Here is a 27,304-nt window from a genome sequence, read left to right as displayed (position 1 = left end):
CGTCTGTGAGCACTCGGGGAGAGCCCTGCGGACGCCCAGAGGGGGCAGCCGTTTCTGCGCACGCGACTGTGGGTGCGCGTGTGACCGGGACCTGCGGACGGCCGAGCCACACACAGTCACAGCCACACAGTCACGGCGCGTCTGCTCACCCAGCGACTCCTGCCCAGACACGCCTGAGGCGGATCCTGCACCTGGAAACACCGTAGGTGTCCATGGCACGCACAGGGTTTCAGGACCCCCACCTGGCGGACTGTCCCGGCCCAGGTGAGGCTGGCAGCGGCCGGGGCACAAGAGCTCCCTGAACGGGGCTGCACAGGGCGGCCTCAACGGGCAGCCGGCAGGGGCAGACCATTCTAAGCAAGAGCAGCTCACCCTCTGCAGCTGAGACAAGTGGTTCTCGAAACTTCACTTTAAAAGTAACTGTGTTTTCTAAATTCTCCTAAAGAAACCCGGCGTCCTAGGGGTGCACTGACAGGGAGCGATATCCCCGACAGGGGCCCCGGGTCAGCCATGCACACGGACGGTGGGCCGTGCTGCCGAGCGGACGGACAGGCAGACGTTGCTTGGGTCGGTGGCCCGGCCCACGTCTCAGGGCCGCCCCTCGCCGGCCGTGACCCTGAGGGGCAGCGGAACACTCAGACCTTGGCGTCCGCATGTGGAAAGTGAGAAACAATAGCGCTGGCTCATGCAGCCGGCCAGCAGGTCGGAGGATCTGACCACGACGAGCAGTCAGGAGGGCGCGGGCACGCACAACACACCACCACACGGAGCACCGCGTGTGTGTGCTGTGTGCGCCCCGAGAGACACAGAACTCGAGGGGCGCGTGTGTGTTCACACAGACACGTATGTATTTACAGCACTCGCTGCCAGAGCCGTGCACACTGTTCGCAGGGGGCGCAGCAGCACGAAGGGCGTTGGCGTACCATTGCACACCGTCGTGTACCAGTTAGTTATTCTAGCTGCTAACAGGCAAGGGTTTTAAACTCAAGAAAAGCCTCTGTAAGGAAAGCAGTGCAGGATGTCTCCACACAGCTGGGGCTCGAGACCCTGCCCCGCTGGGCCGACCACAGTTTTGTTCGGGGGAGAAAGTGCTATGTGTGACGAAGGAGCCGAGGGAGAGCAGGTCCCGCCACAGGGGTGGCCTTTGTCGGGTCCTCAGGCACCGCAGACGCCTGCACGCTCATCAGGACGGAGCGCGGGGCTGGCAGTTTCGAAGCCTCCGAGAGCCTCTGCACAGGACGCCCCACCCTGGGCGAGCTGAGGCAAGGGCAGGGCCGGGCAGGAGAGGGGCAGGCTGGGGCCTGGGCCTGGCGGGAGCTGCCCGCACGGCCGTCTCTCCGCAGTCCGACCATGGATGCGGTGCGGAGCCACGGGGAGGGCTTCCGGGCTGTATGGCCTCCACTGGCCAGGGCCCCTCCCACGAGGCCGGGAGCAGCCCTCGCTCAAGTCACAGGGGACTCGGGAGGAGGTGGACACAGGGCACGGAGCCCAGACCACCGAGGGGATGGCCCCGTGTCCACGTGGTCCAGGCGTGGAAGCTCCGAAATGCAGGCCGCGTGACCTGCGCAGATGCCGAGGAGGAACCGCGCGCACACACCGCCTCTGCTCAGACAGGCGCCGGCGCGGCTGGTCTCCGGGCAGGTCCGTGTTTGCTCGCCGTTCACTCGGCAACAGCAGGCTGTCACTCAGCACCTGCGACCTGCCCGCCCCTCTCCAGGCCCTGGACCCGCACCGCGCCCCTCGCCCCTCGCCCCTCGCGGGGAGGGACTGCAGTCTCCTGCTCACGGGCTGGCAAACCGAGGCGCACACGCGGCACGTGAGGCCACACAGCGAGGGGGCGGCGCAGCTGGGGCCCACGCCCACCTTGTTTCACCTGTTTGCTCCTACCCTTCACCTCCTCTACGGAGACGCGGTGTGTCCCACAGCACGGGCAAAGAGCGGAGAAGTCAAACAGAAAGCAATCCACCACCGGGACACGCGCGCGCGCGCGCGCACACACACACACACACACACACACACACGAACTGTCAACAGGGCTCCTGCTGGGCCCAGGGAAGTTCCTCTCTGAGACGCGACAAAGACACCCCTCTCCGAACTCGCCGCCGTTCACACGCTCGGGGCGGAGGGAGCCACCCTCGGGTCGCCAGGCTGGCTGCCAGACCGCTCTAATCAAGAGGAGTGCACCCGGTACAGCCGGTGGGTGGACCTGGGACGAGCTCCCAGACCCCGGAGGAGTCTGCTCTGCAGGTGTTTTTAGGAGGATTTCCAACCGCACAGCCCGGTCCTCGGCGGCGCTGAGTCACCTCCCCACCCCTCCCCCGGCCTCGGCAGCAAGCCAGAGGAACGGGGTGAAACCACAGTTACGCAAAGGCATTGGGACAGCCCGGGCGTGCCCCTTCCTCTTGCCGCCACTCAGAAGAGGGCTGCCGGGGACCGAGGCGACGTTGAGCCTGGTGCGGGTCCGAGAAATGCGCGTCAGCGCCGGTAGCCTGGAAAGCGTTTTCCCCACTGGGCTGGCAACACTGAGCAGGCGGGGCACCGTCCCGGGCCGGCGAGGCTGCGCGAAAAGAGAGTCCGCCACCTGCAGGGAGTCTGCGCCCGGGTCTGGCCCCCGGGAGTCCGACAGGGGCGGGTGGTGAGCCCGGACACGTCGCCGCCCAGGGCCCAGGGGGTTTCTGCCCTGGGAGAACCAGCACCCGCTTCCCCGGTGCTGGCGCAGGACCAGAATCCACGTGGAGGAGACTCAGAGCCGCACCACGGGGGGCTACGCGGTGGCAGTGACTTCGGTGCCGTCAGCGAGCGGATGGACACCGCGCGCTTCATTCCCATGGTGCCGGGCCACGTTGCGGGAGCAGCGAGGGGGCCGGGTCTGCGCATGCCCCCGCCAGACCCGCAGACGTGGCCGTGCGCCCAGTGCCTGCGGTCGGACGGCACTCACTCGGGTGAAGCACGGACGCTGGTCACAAATGCCGATGCGTGCACATTCACGCACGTCTACACGTCACTACGCGGACCACGGACTGCATGGACGCGCGCCGCACTCCTGGGAGTGCTGCGGGGGTGGGGCCGCTGCTAGCACGGGCGCTGGTGCCCGGCCTTCACACCGTCCCTACGAGCCGGAGTGTCCCGTGAGCTGTGCTGCAGCCTGGAAGGTGTTGCGCGCTTGTCACCCTGTGTGTGCAGGGCGCCCCTGGCGACCTCCCCGCCTCGCACAGACGGCGCATCTGCGGGCTGGGACGGGGCCCAGCTTCCCAGTGCGTTCCAGTGTCCCCGAGAGCCCCACGTCACAGCCCCAGACCAAGCGTGTGGGGGAGGGGACACCCGTCGTGGAACTCCCGGGGACACCTCTATCACAAAAGGACATTCCACAGTATTTTTGATTTGTCTGTGACAAAGAAATAAACATGATTCCTGTCCCCGAGGCCCTCACAGCCAGGTGGAGGAGGCGGAAACTGCGAAGGCACAGTTTGGAGTGACGGGGCGTCATGGAAACAGGAGTGGGATGGAGCGCACACTGCCGCCCAAGCCCCCACGATGACACCGAACAGGGTGCAGCCCCGAGAGGGGAGATGGCCCGCAGTGGGAGCGACAGCGTTGTCTTGGTGACGGTGGTCACCAGGGTCGAGGCAAAGGCCTGCGGGAGGTGCTGGATCCAGGAGACGCCCGTGGGCAGCCCCTCGTGTGCGGCTGCTGTGTAACAGCCGGCTCCTGGACGCGCCCCACGTTGCGGACGCCCCCCCCCCCCCCCCGCACACTCGTGTCTCTCTCGCCACAAGGGGGTGCGCGCCGTCAGACCCGCCCTGGGGCACGAGCCCCCCCCCGGCCGGCAGCGCCTGTCAGACACGGGAACAGACCAGGTCGTTCAGGCCCACGACCAGCTCCCGCCTCGGCTCGGCCTTCCTGCGGCCGACGCGGCCCGCCCGCCTCGGGGACGCGGCGCCGTGTCGGCGGGACACCTGCAGGTACTGGTCGGTGCTGCTGCTCTGCGGGTCGCTGCTGGACGCCGCCGACGCGGAGTCGGAGTCTGTGAGGGGCGGCTCGAACCTGGGCCTGACCCGGGGCCTCCCAGGGCGCAGCGGGCGTGGGCAACGCCCGGGGCGCGGCTTCCTCTGCAGGCGCGCGGGCCCGACAAGGGGACCATCAAGACCGTCCTCCCAGGGCGCGGGGTGCCCCCGTCCCCAGGGCTCGGGAGCCGGGGTCTGGCCCCCCGCCCCGTCACCGGTGTGGAAGTGAGGAGCCCCGCGCAGGTCGGCCAGGGAGCGCGGGTGCGCAGGCGGACGGCTCAGCTCTCCCCTCCGAGTCTCCGCGTCCTCACGCGGCTGCGGAGGGCGAGCCCGCGGGGGGGCCCAGGACGCGGCGCAGGGCCGCACGCTCCTGGCGCACATCTCCGCACCGTCCCCCGCGGCATCTGCCCGGAAGTGTCCTTCGGGCCAGAGTCCGGGGTGGGTCCTGTGGGAGGCGCGCTCATTGAGGAGATAGCACCTGGGGGTGAGGGGCCTGGGAGCACCCGGCACCAAGGCCGAGCCCCCTGGTCCGCGGAGACGAGGGCCGACGCCCGCGGAGTCTTTTCCCAGAAGAGGCTCCGCGTGAACGTCCTCGACGCGCTGTGCAAACGTCACCGGGGGGCGGGGTCTGCTCTGGGGCCGGTCTCCCGGGCCCGCACGTGGACCTAGTGGGTGCCTGTGAGACAGAGGCGGTCACACACGTGTTACAGGGTGCCCGCGGGCCGCACGTCTGGGGTTCCCGGACCGGCCTGGACCGGTCTCCTCTCTGCGGCCACGGCTCAGAGCCCTCCGAGGCCAGGGGCCCCACGAGACTCCAGGGAGGGCACCGGGGGCTTTGCTAACGTGCCCTAGGAGCGCACAGTGGCACTGGCATCCGCGGGGCACGTGTTACGGGCGCGCTCCTCACGCCCCGGCCACACAGCTGTGCAGCCTCGCGAAGGTCTGCCCCAGAGCCTGCTAGGGCTCGTGGCACCCTCCTCCTCCTCCTCGCCAAGGCCCCTCGGGTACGTGCAGCTCCGGTCGCGAACGGCACGATTTCAGGTTCTTCATGGCCTCCGTCACTGCGTTTCAACACCTCCCCCCGCCCCCTGTCCCCCGCCCCCGCCGTGTTTTATCTGCACTGCTGTCACTGCGTCACACGGAGACCACCCCATGCCCCGCGAGTTCCTGGAGGAGCTCGCTCGCGCTCTCTCTCTCTCTCTCTCTCTCTCTCTCGGCAGCAGGCCCCGGGCAGCACGCAGGGTCTGGCAGACGAGGTGCCGGGCCCACAACTGTGGACCAGGCCAGCGACCAGGCCCCTCCCAGGAGGCAGGGGCCCACTGCCCTGCAGACCCACTCACCTGCGGGGGCCGCGTGCTGGCCCGCCGCTCCTGCAGACGCCAGCAGGGGGCGAGCGGGGGCTGCCGGGCCACGGCCCGGGACTCTGGGGCGTGGGCGGGGCCAGCGTCTCCACCCGGCCACTCCTGCTGCTCCACGAGTCGAAACCGAGCACGTGGCCGTCGTTCTGCGGCGTCACCGAGCGAGCCAGGGACAGCTGGCTGCCGAGGTCACTGTCCTTTGCAGGCCTCCTGGCGCTCCCCCCCGGGGTCTGGATGCGGGCTGCGGGCGGAGGGAGCGCTGTGAGAGGCCGGGCTGCCGAGCTGCGGGGGCGCGCGAGTTCCGACTCCTGGCTCTACGGCCAGGGGCCGGCGCCGCGGGCACACGGAACCCGGGCAGCGAACACCTCCGAAGGCACAGACAGCGGAGCAGGGTGGGGCGGGGTGGGGGTGGGGTGGGAAGGAGCTGCCGGGGGGGGGGGGGGGGGGACCGGGCGGACCCCAGGCTTTGCAGGCGCGCCACCGGGAGCCCCAAGAGGCAGAGCAGTGGTTCCCCGGGGCCGGGGTCTGGTTCTCCCCAGAAACAGAGAAACGTACGATGCAGAAATAAAGCGTCTGTGGCTGTTACGGGTTTCTGGAAACAGGTCACAAGGCATTCTGGGAAAAACCACGTGGCCCGGACTGGAAAGGGGGCACAGGACCACCCCACTGCGCCCCCACAACCGTGACGCCGGGGTCTGTGGGGAGCCTCTGCCGGCGCCTCACGCTGTTCTGTCTCTACACGCCCGGCCGCCGCGGGGCCGGTCACCACGTGTGTCCGTGTGAGCTCACCTCCCACCTTCTGGGCGACCTTCCTCTTCTCTTCGGACCGCGCCTAGAACGTGAACGGCAATCACGCGTGTGTTCGTGGGTGGCGGGAAGCGCTGACAAATACGGTCCTCGGGGGAGGTGGCGCGGGCGGCACTGCGCACCCCCTCGGCCAGGACCGCCGCACTCGCCCAGCCCCGCCCCGGGACAGCATGCCCAGGCTCCAGGCTGGGAGCTGAGCGCAGGAACCCGGCCCCCTGCGAGCTTTGTCCCCCAAAAGTTTTATTTCCCGCCACCGGGCAGCCCACCCGCAATTCTCCCGGTGGGGACTGGCCCGGCCCGAGACACTGGTGACATAGTGTGGAGTGACAGCACGGGAGGAGTCACGTCTTTTCACAAGGGCGCCCCCTGCCGCCCCAGATGCCCTTCCTCTGTAAGTCCTTCTGGAATGAACTGGCCTTCCTCCGCACAAACTGGTACTCGCGGGAGACGTTTTCTTTTCAAGGCTAAAGGAGTGGCAGTCTCTGGCGCGGGGGTCTGGGGCGGCGTGAAGCCAGCGAGGCAGCCTCGGTGGGGGCCGAGTTCCCAGCACCACTTGGGAGGCTGGGTGTGACCTCGAGGGTCCGAGCCTTCCTCGCCCTGGTGCTGGCCCCGGGGCGGAGGGGGGGGAAGGGGGGCCGGGAGGAGGGGCGACTGTGGAGGCTTGGGGGGAGGGTCTGGGCCCCCTCTGACTGTTCTAACAGTGAAGGTCGGGGACCCAGAGGGGAGACAGGGTGAGGACCACTGGCATGGACGATGTGAAAAGGGTGGTCCCTGGTCCCAAGCGTCGCCGCTGGGGCCCTGTCCCTGCCCCCCCCCCCCCCACCGCCCTGAGTGCAGCACGGCCCCCGGGAGAGCCCACACTCGGAGGGCCGGCTCGGCTGCAGTGGGGCTGACGTGCTTGGGCGTCACAGGGCACAGGCAGCCTCGTGCCCGGGATGGGGGCGCCACCCACCCCTGCACCTGGGGGTCCTTAGAAATGACTCAGGGGGACCCGGGAGGGAGCAGGCGTGGCCTTGCACCCTACCAGGTGGCGCGAGTCCTGTGATTTGAACACGTGAGACCTCACTAGTGCCCCCTGCTGGTGGGGCCTGGCATGTGGCCGGCGTGCACACACACACACACACACACACCCACCCGCCCCCCCACAGCCGAGACGCGATACTTGCGTTCCGGATCTGCATCTTGAGCTGGTGGTTGCTGAGCTTCAGGGACCGTGCGATGCTCTGCAGGTAGTAGATGAGCATGCTAGGGTGGAACGGACAGGGTGCTCAGCGCAGCTCGGCCGCCCGTCACGCTCCCCGCTCGGCTGGGTGGCCGGACACAGAGGACCCCCGGCTGCACGGGGGCCGGCCCCCGCCCCCTCCCCCGAGGACAGGAGGTCTCAGCAGTTCTCTGCCCATGGGCACGGGGACGGGGCTGCCTCCCTTTCCTTGCCGTGCTTTTCACAGCACACCCCCCGGCCTTGCCCCCACCTGGGACCCTGCACGGTCACGGTGGGGAGGGAGGCATGGAGAGGGGAGAGGCGTTTCCGGTCTGCTGGGCTAGGAGCACCGCGTCCCTGAACCCGCAGCAGGCGGAAGCTGCTCAGCTGCACGGCGAGGGGCACCCCTGGACCCCTGGACTTCCGGGGGACGGGGCAACGAGAATGACACCGGTCGTGCTGCAGCCCCTGCCTGTCCGCCGTCCCTGCTCAGGCCCTCGGGCCCCTGAGTGACCCGCACAGACTCCCTGATCTCGTGCAGCTGCTGGGGGGCAGTGCTCCCTGGTTGGCCAAACATGCAGTATCCCCCTGGGGCTGGCGGGGGCGTGCGCGGCACTCACAAGAGCAGCAGCACGGCCGGCAGGATCACCACGGGGCTGCTGACGTGCCCGACCGCAGCGCTGAACCACGCGGGGAAGTCCTTCTCGATGGTTTCGGACACGATGTCGTAAATCTTGTCTTGCCCACTGCGAGCGCGCACGAGAGAGAGAGAGAGAGAGAGAGAGAGAGAGAGGGAGAGAGGGAGGGAGGGGGAGAGGGAGGGAGAGGGAGGGAGGGAGGGAGGGAGAACCACGGTTCCTGGTTGGCGGCGTGCACTCCCTGGAGTGGGTCACACAGCGGGGTGCACGCCCGGACATCAGCGACAGGCAGCCCCCCCCCGGTAGTGGCCCACGGGGTCACCCGGCTGACACCCAGCAGTGCTGAAGGGGGGTCAGAGGTCACAGGGTGTGCGTGTCTTCCCATAGCGCACATGAACATGGACTGTGAATGGTCTGTAAACAGATCGAAACGGGCTGCGTGCTCAGTGGAGTTAACCCCAGGGGTGTCCGCCCCAACGCGGGACAGTGCGGAAGGAGGAGGAGGACAGTCACCCAGCACAAGCCTTCCGTGTGCTGGGAGTGGGGGCTGGGCCGGGAGAAGCTCCTCCTAGCACCGGAGCGAGGCTGCCGTCCTTTCCGGCTCTGAAGGGGCTGGGCCTCTTTGAGAGGGGCACGGAGACGGGCACAGCGGGGGGCAGCCTGCCCCCCAGGAGCCCACCGGCCTGGGGGGCCCCTGCGGCTGACCTGCTCTGCACACGCACGGGAGGGCGGCCCCACGCAGGGTGGGCGTGCGCACTCGCCTGAAGGGCCCGCAGTGCGCGGACGGCCTGTACCGGACCACGGCGAACACGGTGGGCAGCATGCAGAGGAAGAGCATGAACAGCAGCGTGGCCAGGTAGAAGTTGTTGGACCTGCAAGACGCCGGCAGCCGGGCGCTGAGCTCCAGAGAGAGGCCCGGCGCCAGCGACCCTCACCTGGAGCGCAGGTGCGGAGACCGGCCCGCTCGCCAACAGAGGCGGCCTCCGCCCCTGCCGTCCAGGAGGGGGTCAGTCAGAGGGTCCCAGGTCGCCCAGCCCAACTGGCCCGGTCCCCGCACGTCTGCTGGGCACCTGCCCACCTGGAACCAGAGAAGAGGCAGACCCCTGGCCGTCACCTGATGAGCTTCATTCACGGAAAACCCTCAGAACCTCTGCTCCCCCGCCTGGGTCCTCACCTAAGAGCTCCCTGCCCCGTCCACATCTTGAGCTCACTGCTCCTGTCTCAGGACGGCTGGGCTCCTTTCCTTGTGACTCCTGACCCTCACCTCCCGCCCCGCCCGCTCCCGGCTGCTCGGGGGAAGGGTCCTGCCCGATGAGGCCCCCGGGCCCGAGCGGGTGCCCGGGTCTGCGGGAGGTGTGAGTGTCTGTCCCTGGGGGCCCCTGCTAGCTCTCTCCGCCTCTGTCTGTAACGCCCCGGGGTGGACCGGGGGGAGAAATGTCAGAGCACACAGAACACAGCAGCCGGTGAGTGCTGACGTATGCAGCCTCTCTCTCTCTCTCTCCTGGGTCTACCCACGTCTCCCACACACACACACACACACACACACCTGTACCCACCCATCTGTACCACGCACCACACGTACTACACACATCTCACTCTGTCACGGTCAAAACGTGCGGAACTCACCCAGAGAGACCCACATGACAATGATCATGTCAAAATAAAATAAATGAGTTTGATGAGCTCGAATTAATGAATCAAAACGTGTTCTGAGTTCCTCAAGATGAAAAGCCACCGGAGAAAAGCAAGCGTTGCCTGGGTGGTGGGACACCTGGGCCCCTCCCAGAACGCCGCGGGAGGGTCCGGGGCGGGACTACGCAGGAAACCTTGAGTTGCGGCAGGGCTGAGTGTGAACAAGCGCACACCCCACGCCCCAGCTGTTGCTCGCCTGGGTGTCTCCCCGCCAAAGGCGCCCAGCAGCAGGCCCAGGGGGCGCTGTTCACGCAGCCAGGAGCTGGGACCCACCCCCGCGCCCGCCCTGGGCCCGGATGATGAAGACCCGGGTCCTGTCCTCAGAGACACGAGGGGGACAGGCCAGACACCAGGCGCGGCTGCGTGTGCGACCCCGCCCCCGGACGGGGAGCCCCGGCGGAACCAGGGCGCTGCGGGGTCGGCGGTGCCCGCACCCAGGGCCACGGCCTCTCGGCGCGGCCCTGTGGTTCCCGATCCGGGTGCGTCCCACTCCGGCGCTCCCCCCCAGCTGCGTCACAGTGCGCGGGCCCCCGAGAGCGCGCACTTCCGATGGGGTCGCTGCACCCCGGGGTTACTGCGCCCTCAGAGCCTGCGGGGGTGGGCGGGGCCCCAGGACCGCCCCCCCGGGGGAGGTGCACCGGGAAACGCCCAGCCCGAGGCCGGTTCCCTGGGCGACACGGAGGTGGCCCTGCTCACCTGGACGCCCGGAACACCTGCTGGTGGGGCACGTTGCAGGTGAGCACCGCCCAGCTCCTCAGGTACATGAGCCCGACCAGCTTGAGGACGTTGAAGGCCGGGAGGCACGGGGAGAAGAAGGACCCCATCCTGGGACCCAGAGGGGAGCCGGTGAGGGCGCCTTCTCTGCGGTCCGCCGTGGCCCTGAGACCCGGGGGCCTACACCCTGGGCCTAACGAACCGGGGGAGCCCCCCCCCCCAACGAGGGTCTGAGCCCCGAACCCGCCCCCTTCTGCAGGAGAGCAGCCGCCCAACTGGAAAACACCCTCTTGGTCTTCCTCTCCGCACTTAGTGCGGAAGGGAGCGCCCTCTCCTGGCGACGAGGGGAAGAACACACTACTGCCGCTGGGGGCCAGCTCTCCGCTGGCCCCAGCTGAGGGCTGCCTTGTGACACATTCCCCGCTCGGCCTCACGCGTTTCGCCCCATTTCATATTTGGCAGTCACGAAAGGAGAGGTAACTGCCCAAAGTCTGCAGACACGGAAGGTGGGGCTGGGAAATGAGGGGACTTCCCTGTGCATAAAGGGGCGGGTGACCTTCGGGTGACCCTCGGACGACCCTGCACCGTCCAGAGCCAGAGACGTGTGGGAGGGGAGGGGAGGGAAGGGCCGGCCCGCGGGCGAGCACTGGGCTGCCCCAGGGAACCGCGTTCATTGCGCGTCAGACTCAGCGGGAGCCCCGCCCCCAGGAGCTGCGAGCAGAGGCGGGGAGGAGGGGCTGCGGCACCCACCAGATCATCCCCTGGTTGTAGACCAGGTGCAGCACGTTCTCCGCGATCTTGAACTCCCCGTATTCCGGCTGCGAGGGAAGCACACACACGCTGGTGGCCCGTCACCGTGCCGCGAAGGGGGCTCTCCGCTCTTTGCTCCCCAGGCCAGACGCCCAGGCGGAACAGGCCGGGTCTGGCCACACACGCGCGCTGCCCCGGGAGACGCAGCCCCGCACTCACGAACTCTCGCTCCAGGTCCCAGCAGCAGTAGTCGCTGAGGTACCGCACGAAGAGGCCCCGGAAGAAGTCGATGAGCAGGACGCTGGCCACGGTGAAGAGCATGTCGATGACGGACAGCTTCAGCATCTCCTGCAACGCAGGGGTCCTCGGGGTCACCACGCCCGGCCCTACCCCCCGCCCCCCACTCCCTTCAGGCCCTGCTGTTCACTCCTGGCACACAGTGGGGCCCCGAGAGCACGGGCTCCTCGGAGTTCTGACGCCCATGGCCGGCGTGGCGTGGAGGCAGGAGGAGCCTGAGGTCTGTGGGTCTCGGTGGCAGAGTGCTCACCAGGGCATGGGGCTCAGGGCTCAGGGGCTCAGGGTGGGGGTTCCGCGTGAAACAGTGTGTGGACGACGGGGCTGGGGCAGAGCTCGGGGCCGGGGCCTGGGTCGGGCCTCTCCTCTCTGCGTCCTCGGACAAGCCACCGAACCTCCTGTGCCTCAGTTTCCACATCTGCGCCCATCACGATGGTGACAGCAGGGCTCTCGTGAGGCCCAAGCACTCAGCACAGGGCCCCGCCCACAGGCAACCTGGCCTGGATCTCTGATGGTTGTTGTCATCACCGCGGAGACCCAGAGGGCGCGATGCCACCGGTGGGCCCCACTGCCCGTCCCTATTTACGAGGGACAGCGACCCGGGGGAGGGCCGCAGGAGTGGGGGGGGGGACATGGGCGTGAGGCCTCGCACGGAGGAGGGGCTCCAGCACCTGCCCGACATAGGTCTCCCAGCACTGGTCCTGTGGCCCCGGGGTGTCGGCGGTGGTCTGGTTGGCCACCGGGAGTGCCCAGGCGGGAGCCGGGATGCTGGCCGAGGGCCACGTGCTATTTCTCCCGAGCCCTGGCGCCGGCCCTGGCGTGGACCACTTCTCCCCTGCAGGGGGCGTCCTGGTGGCAGAGACGGCGGTGGCGTCCGGCCAGCGGCTGGTGGTATTTCTGGCAGCAGCTCCCTGGGGAGGGAGGGGAGGAGGGAGGGGGGAAGGTTGTCCCTATGTTCATGCCCGCCAAGGGCACAAGGACATCACTGCCCTGCTCAGGGACAGTCCCTCTCCGGACCTCCGTCCCTCTGCCTCCACCTCCGTCTCTCTAGCTGGGCAGGAGGCCGCCACGCTAGACCTGCCCTGGTCATGGCACACGCGGAGTGGGCAGGCACGGTATCGAGCGGTTCTGAGCGGCCATCTGAGACGGTTCTGGGTGGGACTCGCTGTGTCTCCGCACCCTCCCAGTGCCGGTGAGCACGCACGGGGACTCCCCTCCACCGGCTACAGTCCCGTCCGAGGCCCCGAGGCCGGGGAGGGGCAGGGCAGGCCAGGGCCCGTCTCCACCATGTCCCAGCCTGGACGCCCCGCCGTCACTGTCCCGCTTCCCCCTCACGCACCCGGGCGCTCAGTGCTGGGGGGCGCTCTTCCACCCCCCACTCCGCCCCGTTCTTGGAGCTGCAGCCTGCGATCGGCGGCGAGCCACAGCCTCTGCTGGCGGAGCTCAGGGCAGCGGACAGCAGAGGGGCAGCTGCAGGCTGGAGACCCACGTGCGCGCTCACCCTGGAGCGGCCACTTCCTCTCCACGCACCCGGCCTCGGTCTGTTCGCCCTGAGGGCGGGGCTGACTTTTCTCCTGCCCCCAGGAGGCCGCGGCCTGCTCAGTCTTCAGTGTGATACAAGGAGAGTGAACTCCGGCAGTGACGTCGACAGTGACCACCGCCCCGGTGGGTGTCTGTCTGTCCTGCACGGGTGTCTGTGCACACATCTGTGTGTCTGTCTGGGTGTCTGTCTCTCTGTGTGTGCGTGTCCGTCTGAGCCCACGCAGGTCTGTGTGTCCGCCTGTGTGTGTGGCGGCGGGCGGGCGCTCACCTCGGTGCTCATGCTGTTGACCTTGTCCAGCAGCGCGATGATCAGGCTGTAGAGGTTCCCCAGGTAGAGCACCAGGACCCTGCGGGACAAGACGGCGGCCGCCGGTGGGTCCAGACCAGCCACCGTGGAGTGGCTGCCGCCCTGGGTGCATTAAAAAGACACAGCCTCCACCCTGCTCCTTCTGCTGAGGGCTCGGGGGCCGGGGCGCCCGCCTCCCCAGGTGGCTGCGCCCCAGCCCGCGCTGCTGGGCTCCCCACACACACGTGCACACACACACACACACACGGCCGGAGCAGCATGAGAGCGAGGCCTCGCCCACGGCCCCTGCTCGCCTTGCGATGCGCCCACAGGGGCGGCTCTGTGCCGAGTTTCGGGGACAATGAACCAACCCCTGGCTCCAAGGAGCCTGGCCTCCCGTCGTGGGGCAGTGAGGGGACCAGCCCCGAGGCGTCTCCCGCGGGGCCCGCAGAGCACCTGGCCAGCTGGAAGCGCAGCGTGGTCCTCGGGTGGTAGGTCTCCAGGGCTGCGATGAGGTCGAAGGCGGACGGCGCGAGCATGGTCACCAGGGAGACCACCACGCTCACCTGCCGAGAGAGGGCGCCCGTGAGGCCCCGAGGGCCCCCCTGTCCCGGGCTTACTCCGCCAGGGGGCCTCCTCCGCCGCAGCACACCCCTGCGCGCCGTCCGCTGCCACCGCTGCCGGCTCCTGGCGGCTGACTTTCCTGCTGCCCCCTCCCCGCCGCAGTGGAGCAGAGCGGATTGGGGCAGGCGAGGAAGGGTGGAGTCGGAGGCCAGGCCTGCGCCGGTCCGTCCGCACTCGCGGCAACCGGAGCAGGAGGGGCAGCAGGTGCGGGGCGGCGTGAGCGCAACGAGCAGCTCTGGGTTTTTCTTCCAGAAACTCCTCTCTGCACACACGTGCGCCCACATCCACGTGACCCACCTGGGTGACACGGGATGGGCGGAGGTGAGGCGGGGACCACCCAGTGTGGCCTCAGACCGTGAGAAAAACTACCGAGCACCGAGGGGGCACCGGTGGGACCGCCTCACCCCCACGCCGCCTGCTGACGCCCACGCGCCAGCCCCCTGCCGGCGCCGGTGAGGTCCCCGGGCCATACAGGAGCCGTTTCCGCCTTTCCCGCTGCCACACGGAACCGAGCTCCCGGGGCAGCAGCGCGGCCGCAGACGCTGAGAGCGACAGAGCTGTTCGCAGCCGTCCTCGGGGCGACTGTCTCCACGGTGATGGGGGGGGAAAGATGTTTTTTTTATCTTCCTGAAGCTGCTGGTGTGGGGCTGGGCAGGAGGCTCTGCCCTGCGTGGGGCTGCCGCGGCAGCTGCGGGCCCGGAGCTGGCTCACCGGGGGCACTCGCGCCGGAACCCCACGCAGCCAGTCTGCGGTGGGGTCAGGTTCTGGGAACGCGTCGGTGGGGAAACGCCACGTGAGAGACGCGGAGCCCAGGCAAGGGATTCCACGGTAGAGAACGTGCAGGTGCCCGACGCAGTTTCTGCACGTGAGCTCTCTTCCCGGCTGAGCCCGGGGCTGCCGCACGGCCCCTGCTCTGGAGGGGACCGAGACCCCTCCCCACCCGCCCCCCCTGCAGAGTCTCCCCTCACCCCCCAAGAAACGCCGGGGGAATGAGGGGTGGGGTGGCCACTCCCACGGTACCTCGTTCTTCTCCCAGAGCGTCAGCTCCCGCTTGGACTGCTCTAGCCGCTGGGACCGGTCCACCACGAAGTAGATGAGGTAGATGCTCCCGGCCAGCGAGAGCAGCACCAGGATGTTGGCCACGACCCTCAGGCAGATGGTCACCGCTCTGGGGGGGGAGGCAGACAGCAGACAGCAGATGTGTGGACGGCACATGCACCAGGGCCAAGGCCGCGTGGGGACAGCGTTTGGGGACACACGGGTCCTGGGGACAGTGCTCCTTCTCGGGGACAGACCCTCCGGGACCTCAGTCATCCAGCTGAATGGCCCCGCCCTCACCGAGGTGGCCCTCGAGACCTGGAGAGCTTCAGGCCTGAGAAGTCCGTCACCTTGGTAAGTTCGTCAACAAAAACTGGATACTATTGTATCCCAGGAACATTACTGAACACAACAAGTCTTTGCTTCATTTAGCGAACTAGACCCCGGCGCTAAAAACACCTTTCCCCTGATCCCCATGCAAGGACAGTAAGCTGGTTGGCTTCAAAGCTGTCCCCCATGGCCGGGCCCAGGGAGGAAGGACCCCTCCCAAGCACTGGTTCGGACGACGACGGGGTCCCCGCACATCACGTTCCCGGGGGAGGGGTTCCCAGGGGAAAGAAGGGGTGCCCGACGGGGTGAGGAAGGAAGACAGGGCGCCTGGCAGTTTCTGCACCAGAGTAAACTGGATTAAACCAGCCCGACCGCACGCCCAGCTCGCAGAGCCCTGGCACGTACAGGTTCTTGCTCTTCTTCTTCTCCTGCTCCTCCAGGATGGCCTCCTGCAGGAAGGACACACGCGGCGTCACCGGCAGTGGCAGTAAACCTCCGCCGGGCGTGTGTCACGACCAGGTGTGACCTGTCCACTGTCTCCCATCACGACTCCACAGTCTCAACGTCACTGTGAGACGCTGTGGGTACCAGTGCTTTGGACGATAAGTGAGTGAAAAAGGAGACTGGAGATTGGGAAGAGGAGAGACGGAGGAATGGATGACGCAGAAATCTGAAATGGTCTGAAACACTTTTCTCTCGGAAGGGGACGGCGTTGAACCGCCTGTCGGCTCCATGGGGCCCAGCCCCCGAGGGCTTGAAAACTGTGCTGACTTTCTAGGTTCACGGGCAAACATTATGGCCCCATGTGTGTTTACTCATTGACAAGCTTTCTACACGCGACACGGCAGCGATTCCACGATGCGAGTCTTCAAAAAAGTGCGAACTGCAACTTGGGGAAGATGACATTAAAAATCAGAGAGAAGGTCCGACGTGCTCTCCCCGGGCGGGCTGGATGGTGGGCGGGTCGGGGCATGTCTCTCCCTCTGGCTGCCCTGGTCTGAGCTGCAGTCCCAGCGGAGCTTGTGGTCTGGACTTGGAGCCACACCCCCCGCCGCCCGCCCCACCCCCACCCCCGGCTGCCGGCAGGGCCCGCTCACCCTGATGCTGTTCACGATGGCAGCGGCCTTGCTCTCCGCGGCCTCCGGGTTCCCGATGAGGAAGTCCCAGGCGCAGAACACCCGCCAGCAGAAGGTGTAGTTCTCGCTGGAGGCGCTGGCCAGGCTCGTGCGGGAGTTCTTCGCCATCCTGCAAGAGCGGGCCCGCGGCGGGCCGCGTGAGGACGGTGTCCGGACCAGGCTCCCCACCCGGGGTTGCCGCCGTCCCCGCCGAGCCTCCGCGTGAGCCGGAGCACCGGCCGGTTCACCCCACCTGCGTCCCCTCTGCTCAGTGTGGACGTGGAACTGGAAACGGCCTGTGGCTGGGTGGACGCCATCGGACAAAAGGTCCCCCCACGGCGGTGGCCAGGAGGTCACTGAAGTGTGTGGGCCCCGGGGTCCAGCCCAGCCCACCCCCCGTGCAGCGGTGTGTGCGTGTGCGATAAAACGCTTTCCTTTGGGCTAATCGGTCTCCGGGGAGCCCCTGCCCACGGAGGGCGGCACTGCCCCTCCACTGTCCGCAATCACACAAGCGGCGAGGCCCACGGCTCGGTCCCCCCAGAGCCAGCCGGGGGCCTGGCACCGAGCAGCGGCGTCCAGCGAGCGCCGGGCCAAGCGCGCTCAGGGCCTCCGCCCCGGTCCGTCGGCACGGTGGGCGCGGGGGCGCCCGTACTTCATGGGGGAGACTGGACGAGATCGCACGTGTCCTACTGGACACGCGTTTTGAGACGCCGGGCGGCCGCACCTTTTCAAGAGCGTGACGAAGCTGTACGCGAACACGGCCACGCCCACCAGGAAGTAGGCCAGGGGCAGCCGGTAGCCCGCTCTCCCGATGCGGCGCGCGCGGCCGTAGTAGCCGTAGAAGAGGACCGAGTACTGGAGGTAGCCCTGCGGGGACACCGGCGTCAGGCCTGGCGCCCTCCCTCCCCCCTCCCCCCTCCGGACACGCGGGCGGCCACGCCCAGCCTCACCCCCAGGGACCAGACGGTGTCCAGGTCGTGGGCGGACGCCGCCTGCGCCGCGGGGATGCTCTTGCTGGCCGTGCTCCCGAAGGGCTGGCCCGCGACGAGCTGCGGGGAGAGGAGAGGGCGGCGTGGGGGTGTCCCCGGGGCGGACTCCTACCCCGTCCTCGCCGACGGAGAGTCAGTCCCAGGGGCCAGGTTTCCTTCCTGCCCGACCAGGGCCTGCCTGCGTCCTCCCCCTCCCCCACCCCTCACCCCCCGCCGCGGGAGGTGGCTTCTGTGGGTGGACCGTGGAGGCCGCCGCACGTCTCCAGGGGCTTAGGAAACGACCCCCCTTACTTTCCCCACCCCCGTCTACTTTCTGGATATAAGGTTTTGCTGAGAAACAGATTTTACTTTAACAGGTGTCCGCACACTGGCCCACAGGCCAAATCCAGCCTGTCACCTCCTTTTGTCTGACCTGTGAGCTGAGAACAGCTTCTGTTTTTTTAAGTGGTTGAAACAAAAACAAAACAAAACAGAACAGTGTTTTCCAACACACAACCGCACGGCAAGGAGTTTCAGAGTCTGCCCGTCAAACTGTGCTGGGACAGAGGCCCCGCCCACTTGGTGTGGGTGGGGTCCCAGCCGCTGGGCACCACCCGGCGGGGGTGAGGCCAGATGCCCAGGGCACCAATGCCCCAGCCCTTGAAGAGCCAGCGGGCGCTGGGCTCGGCCCCAGGGAGACCTTCCCCGGGGTTGGGGGCTGGACAGAGGCCGCGGGAAGGCAGTGCCCCGACAGCCTTTTTAACAAGCTGCACCTTTTTCTCTAAAACAGACACGCTGTGTATCTTTTGCATTGGGCATTTCGAGAATGTCAGGGATTAGTCTAAGGATTCCTGTTTCCTGATTTCAAGACGTGGGATTGGCCGGACGGCCCTCACCTCCGGGACGACAATGAAAGCCCCTGTCATGACCGCGAGCGCCACGTTGATCCCGAACAGCCACCTCAGGAAGATGAAGTAGGAGGCGACCCCGGACCCGAAGTGACCTGGGGAAGGACGGGGGAGGGAGCACAGGTCCCAGGAGACGCCCCGGGGGGGACGAGGAGTTCCCCTCGGATTAGCAACTCGGCGATGTCTCTCACTAAAATCACCGGCACCGCCCCAACCACGGCGCCCCCGACACGGTTGTGGACACGATCGGTTGAGATGCCCCTTAACACCTACCAGTTGTGCGTGTGCGGGAAAACCCCTCACTAGACAGTCTCCCCAACGACACACACTCACCTAAGACACGTTCATCAAACCCACATTCCGTGGACACTCAGAAACACCAGCAGCTTTTGAGGATTTCATGCATCTTTGTTTTACCTAGTTTTGGGGACCTCAAGGGTTTTTCCAAGGATTCCTTTTCCTCAATGTCACGATGAGTAATTCCCTCAATGGCCACACGAGGGTGAAGAGGTTACGGGAAGTCCCCTCACGACTCCTCTATGCACTGCCCCTTGTTCTACAGTAAAAACCACTTTCTGTGGAGGAGACCAGGGGCACAGAGGGGTCGGGCGGGGGTGGGGGCACTGTTCTGGCGGCGTCCAGGAGCAGGCAGACTCTTCCCGCCCTGAACTGTTGTCAAACCCGGTTCCCGCTCAGCCCGGGGAGCAGGACAACTCGGAACAACGCCCCCTCCCCCGAGTGCCCCACTCCCCTTCATCACAGCCGCTCCCACAACTAGCTCTCCCCACGCTGGTGGTGCCCCCAGCGCCCCCCCACGGGAGCGCGTTACGGTGTCCACATGTCACACGCTGGTTTCTTACGGGCAGCCACACTCCTCTATGTAAATGAATAAAAATCCATTCTATTGTCTCCTCAAATGGATTTTCCCAAGTTGAATGTATCCCGCGCTGCCTGGCGGGTGCGAACCTGCCTGACCTTCCCCAAGGCAGGGAGGTCGCAGGGTGAGGTCAGGTGTCTGGAAGGCAGAGCCGAGGGGGGGTCAGGACCAGGGCCACACCGACCCCCCCGGGAGTGCTCCTACCTCAGGGGAGCGGGGGGGCTGAGGACGGGGTGCTCCCAGCCGCATGTCCCTTCCCCTGGCCCTCAGGGGCGCGTGGCAGCCCAGGCTGGCCCCACTGTGAACTCAGGCTGGGCTCGAACACCCCTCCGGCAGCCGCCACCCCAAAGAGGCGGGGGGACCACGTGGGACAATGTAGGCCGAGGGGAATCCCCCGCAGGAGGGGGCAAAACCCATGACAATGCAAAGTTCTGTTTTCATTTTGGAATGGCCCATATTACTCCCGTATTCAGCAACACAGCTCCTCCCTCGACCCTCCGGGTTTGCACTAACGGACGCCCCAACAGAGGACGGCAGAGTTGCGGTGGGACATGGGCCCTCCATGGGGGGGGGGTGGACACCGTGTCTCCCACCCCCGTCCCATGTCCAGCCCGGGTTGGCACCACGGGGCCAAGCCCCGTCCTCATAGCCTGCCCGCCCCGCCTCGCCCCCTCCGCCCGGGCCGACTCACTCTCGATCTTCTTGATCCTCGTCTCCCAGGGAATGAAGATCGCTGCGAAGTTACAGGCCAGACGCGCGAACTTCCGCCAGAGCTGGGGGAGGGGCAGGGACAGAGGGGCTGCGTCCGGGCAACGACTCTGGGCCCCGGCCCCACTCGGGGGAGGTGCTCGCAGACACACGGGTGATGCCTGCAGTCAGGACCCACGATTACGCCACAGCTGCTGCAAGTTCAAGGGTCGGCTGTCCTCCCCAAGGAGCATGCAGCAGGCCCTGCGCCCTGACCTTGCGCCCTGACTCCGGCCCCTTCCCCAGCAACGCCACATCAGCGCACGGCCCGCACAGGACCGCACTGCAGCAGGAAGGGCCACAGAGTGACCCCAGCGCGCTGAGTGACTGGGCGGAGCCAGCACGGACAGACACGCACCACGGTGCTGCTCTGGCCCCGCCCGTGTCTGCTGAGGCCGGCACAGCGGTTGCTGCTGCTGCGTGGAACTCTGAGCTGTGTCCACATTTGGGGGAGCCCCTCCTCCGCTCCTGACCCCAGACCCAGTCCCAGTCCCGTGCAGCCGCCGGCCCGATACCCGACCGTCTGCACATGGCTCCTCCGCCCGCAGACACAGCCTGCCCGCCTGCCTGCGCCCCGGCAGCCGCTCCCGGCCCCTCTCACGGGTCGCTCACGCCCCCTGGTCCTGCTTCCCACTGCTCCCGAGCTGTCTGCTGCGGCCCAGAGAGGGACCAGCCTTCCCCCTTCCCCCCACCCCCCGTCCCCTGTCCTGGTGCCCCGGGAGCGGTGCTCACACGCCCTCGGGGGAGGGTCTGGGTCGGGGCACTGGAGGCTCAGGGCCACCTTCAGGTCCGAGTGTGAGACGCACTCGGGCGGCAGCTCCGAGACCTGAGACTGAGCCCGGGCTCCGCCCCTATTCTATGCTGTTCCTCTCCCCCCCCCCCCCCGAAAAAAGTTACTTTCTTTTTGGGGGGATTTGGTTTCCTCGTTTTGCAAGAAAAAGAATTCAGAACTTGGTCCCTGGTGCTGGCAGTGCATTTTAACTGTAGAACCGTGTGGGAACCTCACCACGGAGCCCACCACGGCGGCACAGCCTCTGCAGGCAGACCGGCCTGGCACGGCCACCGCCTCCAGGGCTGCTCGCTGGGGACCCGGCCCAGACTCCGTGGGGAGAGCCATGGCCCCCGCCCTCACGCTGGTCTGGTTGGGAGAGCGTGGGGACCAACACCACGCTTCTCTCAAGATCTGCACCGAGCTCCGCGGCAAAGGCATCACCGACGTGCAGAGAAAAACCACGCAGCAGCAGTAGCAGCAGCAGCGCGGGAAGCCCCTCGTGAGGGCGGTCGGTGAGGAAAGAAGCCTGGATGCCGGTGTCCCATGATCAGTCTGATGTGAAATTACACATTCAGTAGGGAACGGCTGAAACGGGAGACTTTTAAAAAGATACTCACTCCGTGGAGAAAGAGGGAGTCCCAGAGGGAGATATGACTTTTTAGACAGTTATGAAAACTGTGGAATGTTTTTATCAGCAGGTCAACAGACACTGAAGTTTAGTTTTAAGTAACTGCACGGGAAAAACCAGACACCAGCCCGTCAGCACTACCTTGAGAACTGAGTGCTGGGGCGGGGCTGCGCCCCCTTGTGGCGAGAGAGATGAGGCTGCGCCCCCTTGTGGCAAGAGAGATGACAGCCTGCACATGTGGGCGGGGCTGAGTCCAGAGGGCGGGGCTGAGTCCAGAGGGCGGGAGCTCATCCTCTCGGTGGAAGGGGCCCGCCTCTGGGCACAGGCTCGCCCAGGGTCACACAGCCGGCACGAGACGGCATCTGGGACTAAGGTCCAGGTGTGGGGTCATGCAGGTGCTCGGGCCCAGGTGCCAGCGCAGGTGCCACCTGCCGAGGCCGCGGGAGGCGGGCCCCGAGGGCGCTCCTTACCTCTGCCCCTGCGGCCTGGTAGCCCCGGGTCCTGGTCAGCCTCCCTTCAAACCTCAGCACGATCTCCTTCGCCCGCCTGAGAGGAGACAGACCCGACAGTGAGCACAGTCTCACAGCCCTGACAACCGTCACAACAGGTGTGAGTGTCCAACAGGTACAGGTGGCCCGGCCACACAGGACGGATCCCGGGGAAGGTGGCGTCCTGCCAATCCCTCACCGGGTCTTTGGGGACCTTCTCAGGGATCAGACTCGGGGTCAGCAGAGGTGACCACAGCGGGGCGTGGAGGGGTGTGGTCACAGGTGCGGACTTTCCATTGTAAAGCCAGGGCTGGGGACGCCAGGTGCGGCCCAGGGGCTGCAGTTCACCCGGCTGAACGGTGTGCAGGAGAGGGAATCCGGGAGTTCTCATCAAAAGGAAAACTTCTCGTGGGTCAGCAGGAGGTGATGGGTGTTAGCGGACCCCACCCTGACGATCACTGTGTATCGTCAAACCAAAGCATCTCGCTGTAGGCCTTAGCCTTATACAGCGAGGTACACTCATCATTTCTTAACGAGACTGGGAAAACGAATTTCCTTTACCATTTCAATGAAGTAATTCATGCAAAATGATTAATACCCAAATCAGTTACAACAACATTTCCTGAATGTATTTTTACGGACTGTTTTGGGGTGTCACCGGTTCATGAAATTACATAGGCTTCACCACCCGTGTCTTGTACTGAGTGCCCACCCCCAGGTCAGGTCTCCTCCCTCCCCGTTTACCCTCCCTTCTCCCCCTTCTCCCCCTTCTCCCCCCGCCACCCCCCGCCCTGTGGCCGTCACCACCCCGCTGCGAATCCCTTCCAGCCCTTCCCTCCCTCCGGATGCCGGCAGGCACCCTCCGCTGGGCACCCTGCTGGCCGGCACCAGCGCCTCGGCCCCTCCACGTGAGCCCCGCACCCCGCCTCCCGCAGTCAGTGCTCTGACAGAGAGAGTCACACCTGAGCTCAGGGAACCTGCTTCAAGGAGAGGGCGGCGCCTGCGGGACTCTCGGGAGCCGGAGCTGTGTGCACGCCCCCACAAGCAACCCGCCCCAGCCCCCAGGAAGCCCCGCCCCCCGGACAGACCAGACCCCGCCGGTGAGCCGGCCGGTGCCTCGGGGAAACGGCGGACCCTCGGACAGGGGTGGGATTCACTGCGCTGGACGGTGCAACCGCCCCTGAGAGAACAACGGGTCCCAGGACACAGGTCACTGCCCCCGGACCGACCGGACACCGAAGACCCTTAGAGCCGGACGCCACTGCCCGGGCGACCTCCTGGGACACGACGCGGAGGCGGTGCTCGCTATCGGAGGTGACGACCTCCGTGTGAGTCCTCCTGCCTGTCCGTCCCCCAGGTTCCGCACCAGGTGGTTCCCGCCCGTCTGTCCCAGGCAGCTCCTGGCAACGCCCCCTGGTCCGAGGCCTCCCCTGAGAGGGACGAGGAACCAGCAGACCCCCCGTCCACAGACAGGATGGTCTCCTCCAAACGGGGCCCAACCGCACTGCGTCTGGAAGACAGAGGCCCTCCCAGCCGCACGGTCACTCATCCCGGTTCCCTGCGCCTGGGCTGGGGTCAGGCACGATGGACTGTGGGGGCCTCGCAGAGCCCGCCCCCTCACAGGGGCCCTGGAGCGGCCACAGCCGGGAGGGAGTGCAAGGGTGCAGCGAGAGCCAGGACCGGGGACTGAGCCGGGGACTGCGGCAGCAGGGGGGGCCCGGCCTGGCCCGACCCGTGAGCCCCACACCAAGGTCCATGCCCACGGCGCTGCCCACCGGCTTCCTGAGAGGCCCAGACACACGCACTGTACCGCCCCCCAGAGCTAGAGCTCCCGCTTCCGTCTGTGCAGACCGCCCCTCCCACCCCTGGTCCCCAAGCGGTCCTGGGTTCAGGGCTCCGGCCCATCTCCAGAGGCGCCGGGAGGAGCCCCGGCCAGAGCGGTTAGGAGGGCGATGCTCCGGCAGCTCGTCAGGGAGACAGAGGGGACACGTGGGGGACAAGGGTGAGGGAGCAGGTGCTCGGGGGGCGAGATGCTCTCAGAGAGCGTGAGGGCAGGTGGGGGAGGTGTGACAGAGGGTGGGGGCTGGCTGAGCACCGCAGCCAGGCCTCGGCTGGGACGGCCTGCCCTGCTCTCCTGCTTCCCAAAGGCTCTGACGGCGAGTCCGTCACTCTGGTGTGCCCGCAGAGCGCAAAGGCTCAGCCTCCTGCTGTTCAGATAACCCGCCACTGTCAGCACTGCGGAGGGGTTCTCAGAATTCTGGTAGCACGCCACTGCTCTGAGAGGTGAGCTGCTCCCTCGCTCACTCTGCTGGGGTGCAACGGGACAGAGCGCTGGGCAGGGACCCGGGACCCCCAGGTCTGAGCCGCAGGCCCGGCCCTCAGAGGTTGTGTGCCCTGGGGTGAGCCTCGAACACCTCCGATCACCGGCCTTCTCATCTGAAAACACCGCCCGCACTCAGAGAGAGAGAGAGGGGGAGAGAGAGAGAGAGAGAGAGAGAAGAGAGAGAAGAGAGAGGGAGAGAGGGAGAGAGAGGAAGAGGGAGAGAGAGAGGGAGAGAGAGAGAGAGAGAGAGAGAGAAGAGAGAGAAGAGAGAGGGAGAGAGGGAGAGGGAGAGAGAGCGGGGGAGGGAGGAAGGGAGGGAGGGAGAGAGAGGAGTGAGCTGAGCTGGTGACGGGCACTGGGGCAGACTGGGAAGTTCTGAGCGTGCAAACCACGGACACGACCCCGGCCGGCTGCACCCCTGCTCAGATGGGGAGGACAGAGCCTGGGTGGGAGTCCAGGGCAGGCCTGGCCGCGTGGCAGAGGCGGGGAGAGAGGGCTGGCCGGTGTTGAGACGGCCCCGGGGGCAGGTGGCGCGCCTGTTTCTCCAGGAGCGGCCGCTCACTCACGGGCAAAGGCAACACTGAATGAGGAGAGTGCTCGCTCCCGCACTGTGAGCCCCGCCATCGTCCTCGGGTACCGCCCGCTCCAGCAGCGGCCACCACGCACTCGAGGCCGCACGCTGCCCCGGGGCTGCCTCTCGCCGAAGCCCTGAGCTGCTCTCGGGGCCTGGACCTGCACAGCGTGCGAAGGACTCAGCCTGAGCGCACCTCCCACCCCCCACCCCCCCCCACACTGTCCGTGGAGGGCTGCCCCGGACTGCTGAGCCTTCAGGAGCGCCCCCTGCAGGCGGCGGGGGCTACTGCTCCCGTTGTTTCAACTGAAAGGAGAAAGGAGCTGGCACTCAGAGAGACCACGAGCCCACAGCCCTCAGCTAGTGACTGGTCGCAGCGTGTTCGGATTCACGCAACCTGTCCTCCAATCTCAGCCCTCCACTGTGATCCCAACAGCCCCCCCACGCCCACCAGTGGGGCTCTCACTGTTACAGCCACCCGGCTTCCCAGGGACACCTTTCCTGCCCGAGGGGGATTTCACCGAGCAGGTGAAGTTAGCGTGTATTTTCATGTGGGTCACACGCCTGTCTTAGTGAGCGTGGTTATTTCGTTCGCCTCTGGATGCAGTGCTCGGAAAGGAGACAGAAAACAAGACGCCTCCCTCCAACGCACACAGGCAGCCCGGACAGACGACGAGGACGTGACCGGGGGGCCGGCGTGGCCCAGCCGGATGCCGCACGCGTCCAAGCACCGGCTGCAGTCGGGTCCCCAGCACCCCCCCACTCTGTGGCCCACGGGTGTCCATGCCCACTTCCAGGGCGGGGCGGGAGGTTCCGTGGACTCAAGCGAGTGGGCGTGCGGTCCCCGGCAGCCCCTGCGCGGGCCTCACCTGAGCGCCCTCAGCTTCTGCCGCATGGTCCAGGGCCGGCAGCGGATGCTGGCCATGAGGTCTTTCTGGAACTGTATGCTCTGGAAGATCTGCTCCGGGTCGCTGCTGTCCCCGGCGTCATCGGCACTGCCGCTGCCGCCCGGGCACGGGGCACGGAAGGAAACCCGGTTAGTGGACACGTGCGGTGGGGGCGGGGCCCGGGGAGGAGAGGGCATGGCTCACTGGGGTCTGGTTCTGCGGTGGGTCCAAGGCAGAGAAGAGGTTTTCAGGATAAGAGATATTTTCAGAAGACGCCGTGTGAGGAGAGGAGGGGCTTGTAACAGTTCCTCAAAGCGGCATCTTCAGTGGCAGAACCATGCGTTGTTCAGGGACCCCAAGGGGTCGGCTAACCTTAGAGGCCGGACTCCTCCTCACCCCCAAGCCCCCAGACCATGGGCGTGAAACCGGAAACCGGACTCTGTCTCCCAGAGGCCCCCCGCCCCCCACTGCCCTGCACTCCCACTGGCACTTATTGGAAACCCGACATAACCGGGGCCGGTCCCTCACAATGAGAAACAACATATGTGGGGAAACAGCTAGTTTCCAGGGGAATTTTGCAACAAGGAGCAGTATTTACTCCTAGTAACCACCCATGTGTCGGTCTTAAGGCAGCTTTTCCGGAGGGACACATGAGGGTCCTGCCCTGGCTGTCTGGTCAACGGTGTGCTTTCAAGAGAACAGAAGAGAACGTGGTTCCTCCGTTTCTCTCTAACTTAGACTGTCCCACTCATTCAAAGGAGAGTGTCGCCCAGGGTCTCTGGATTCACAGGGGATTCCACACACCTTTACGAACACACCGGGCCTCTGAACGGCCCCCCCCCCCCCCCCCCGTGGCCAGCCTGCAGCCTTCCCGGCAGACCCCCCCCCCCCGCCCCCTGTTTATGAAGACAGAGCGCAGCTTCCCTCCCTGGACACGGCTGATTGAGTTAACAGAAGCAGACGGAGCGTGTCTGTGGGTCTGGCCAGCAGAAGAGCCAGGCTGGGAACAGACTGTTGGCCTCGGGTCCCCCGGTTAAAAAGCAGGGGGAGCTGCCTCCGTCCGTGCACTTGCTGAAGAGGGGGCCACCGCGGCCGTGCAAGGACCCGGGGGAAGGAGCTTCTGAGTTCTCGCCGAAGGGCCGCCAAGCAGGGGGGACCCGGTCCCCTGGTGGGATGCAGGCACGGCTCCCCTTCCCCACCCCTGCCCTGGCCGCCCCCGCGCGGACGGCCGGAGGGCCCGCTCACCCGAGCAGCAGGGACTCCTGGTGCAGCTGGCTGGCATTTCTCCGGGAGCTCCTGTAGCGCTGCGAAGCCCTGGGGGGCTTCATGGGAGCCGGCGGGTTCCGGCGGTCACTAGGCGTGGGCACGGCGCTGGGGGGGGGGCGGAGCAGGAAGGAGGCTTCTGGACGGGGGCTGCTGCTGCCCTGCCCTCCGGGTCTCGGAAGCAGGGCCGTGTCTGCGGCTGGAGCCGAGCAGGGGAGAAGCCGGAAGGCCGCCGTGAATATGAACGCCGATCATGAATATGAACGCGAGTCATGCATATGCACGCGAAGGTGGCGGCAGCAGCGGTGACTGGCTGGAGTCCGGGACGGCCGAGGCGGCGGGCGTGGCCAGGGGGCCCAGGCGTCGGCCAGGAAGCGCCTCTGAGCCCGTCTCTGCCAGAACAGGGGTCTGCGGCTCGCGAGCGCTGCATGCTGGCTGCCGTGGCCGGTGTCCCCAAAACGCTTCGGGGGGTGCAGAGC

At 66.8% G+C, this 27,304-nt stretch overlaps 1 protein-coding gene across 1 annotated transcript; it reads right to left on the bottom strand.

Annotated features, from left to right (window-relative positions):
- Positions 1–3,824: 3,824 nt before the first annotated feature.
- Positions 3,825–27,140, bottom strand: TMC3 (transmembrane channel like 3). Its single transcript, XM_036013556.1, has 22 exons — positions 26,808–27,140; positions 25,545–25,676; positions 21,764–21,839; positions 19,838–19,919; positions 18,258–18,364; positions 17,344–17,442; positions 17,118–17,260; positions 16,376–16,523; positions 15,684–15,727; positions 14,931–15,078; positions 13,743–13,852; positions 13,269–13,347; positions 12,130–12,369; positions 11,384–11,512; positions 11,165–11,232; positions 10,397–10,525; positions 8,770–8,880; positions 7,991–8,116; positions 7,336–7,414; positions 6,152–6,194; positions 5,345–5,603; positions 3,825–4,698 (listed from the first exon to the last, which is right to left on the bottom strand). Exons 1-22 carry the CDS (start codon positions 26,888–26,890, stop codon positions 3,837–3,839), a joined length of 3,297 nt encoding a protein of 1,098 aa, XP_035869449.1. The 5' UTR covers positions 26,891–27,140; the 3' UTR covers positions 3,825–3,836.
- Positions 27,141–27,304: the final 164 nt, after the last annotated feature.

This window comes from Phyllostomus discolor, chromosome 12 (assembly GCF_004126475.2).
Source record: "Phyllostomus discolor isolate MPI-MPIP mPhyDis1 chromosome 12, mPhyDis1.pri.v3, whole genome shotgun sequence".
Lineage (NCBI taxonomy): Eukaryota > Metazoa > Chordata > Mammalia > Chiroptera > Phyllostomidae > Phyllostomus > Phyllostomus discolor.
This window is presented reverse-complemented; position numbering and strand designations above follow the sequence as displayed.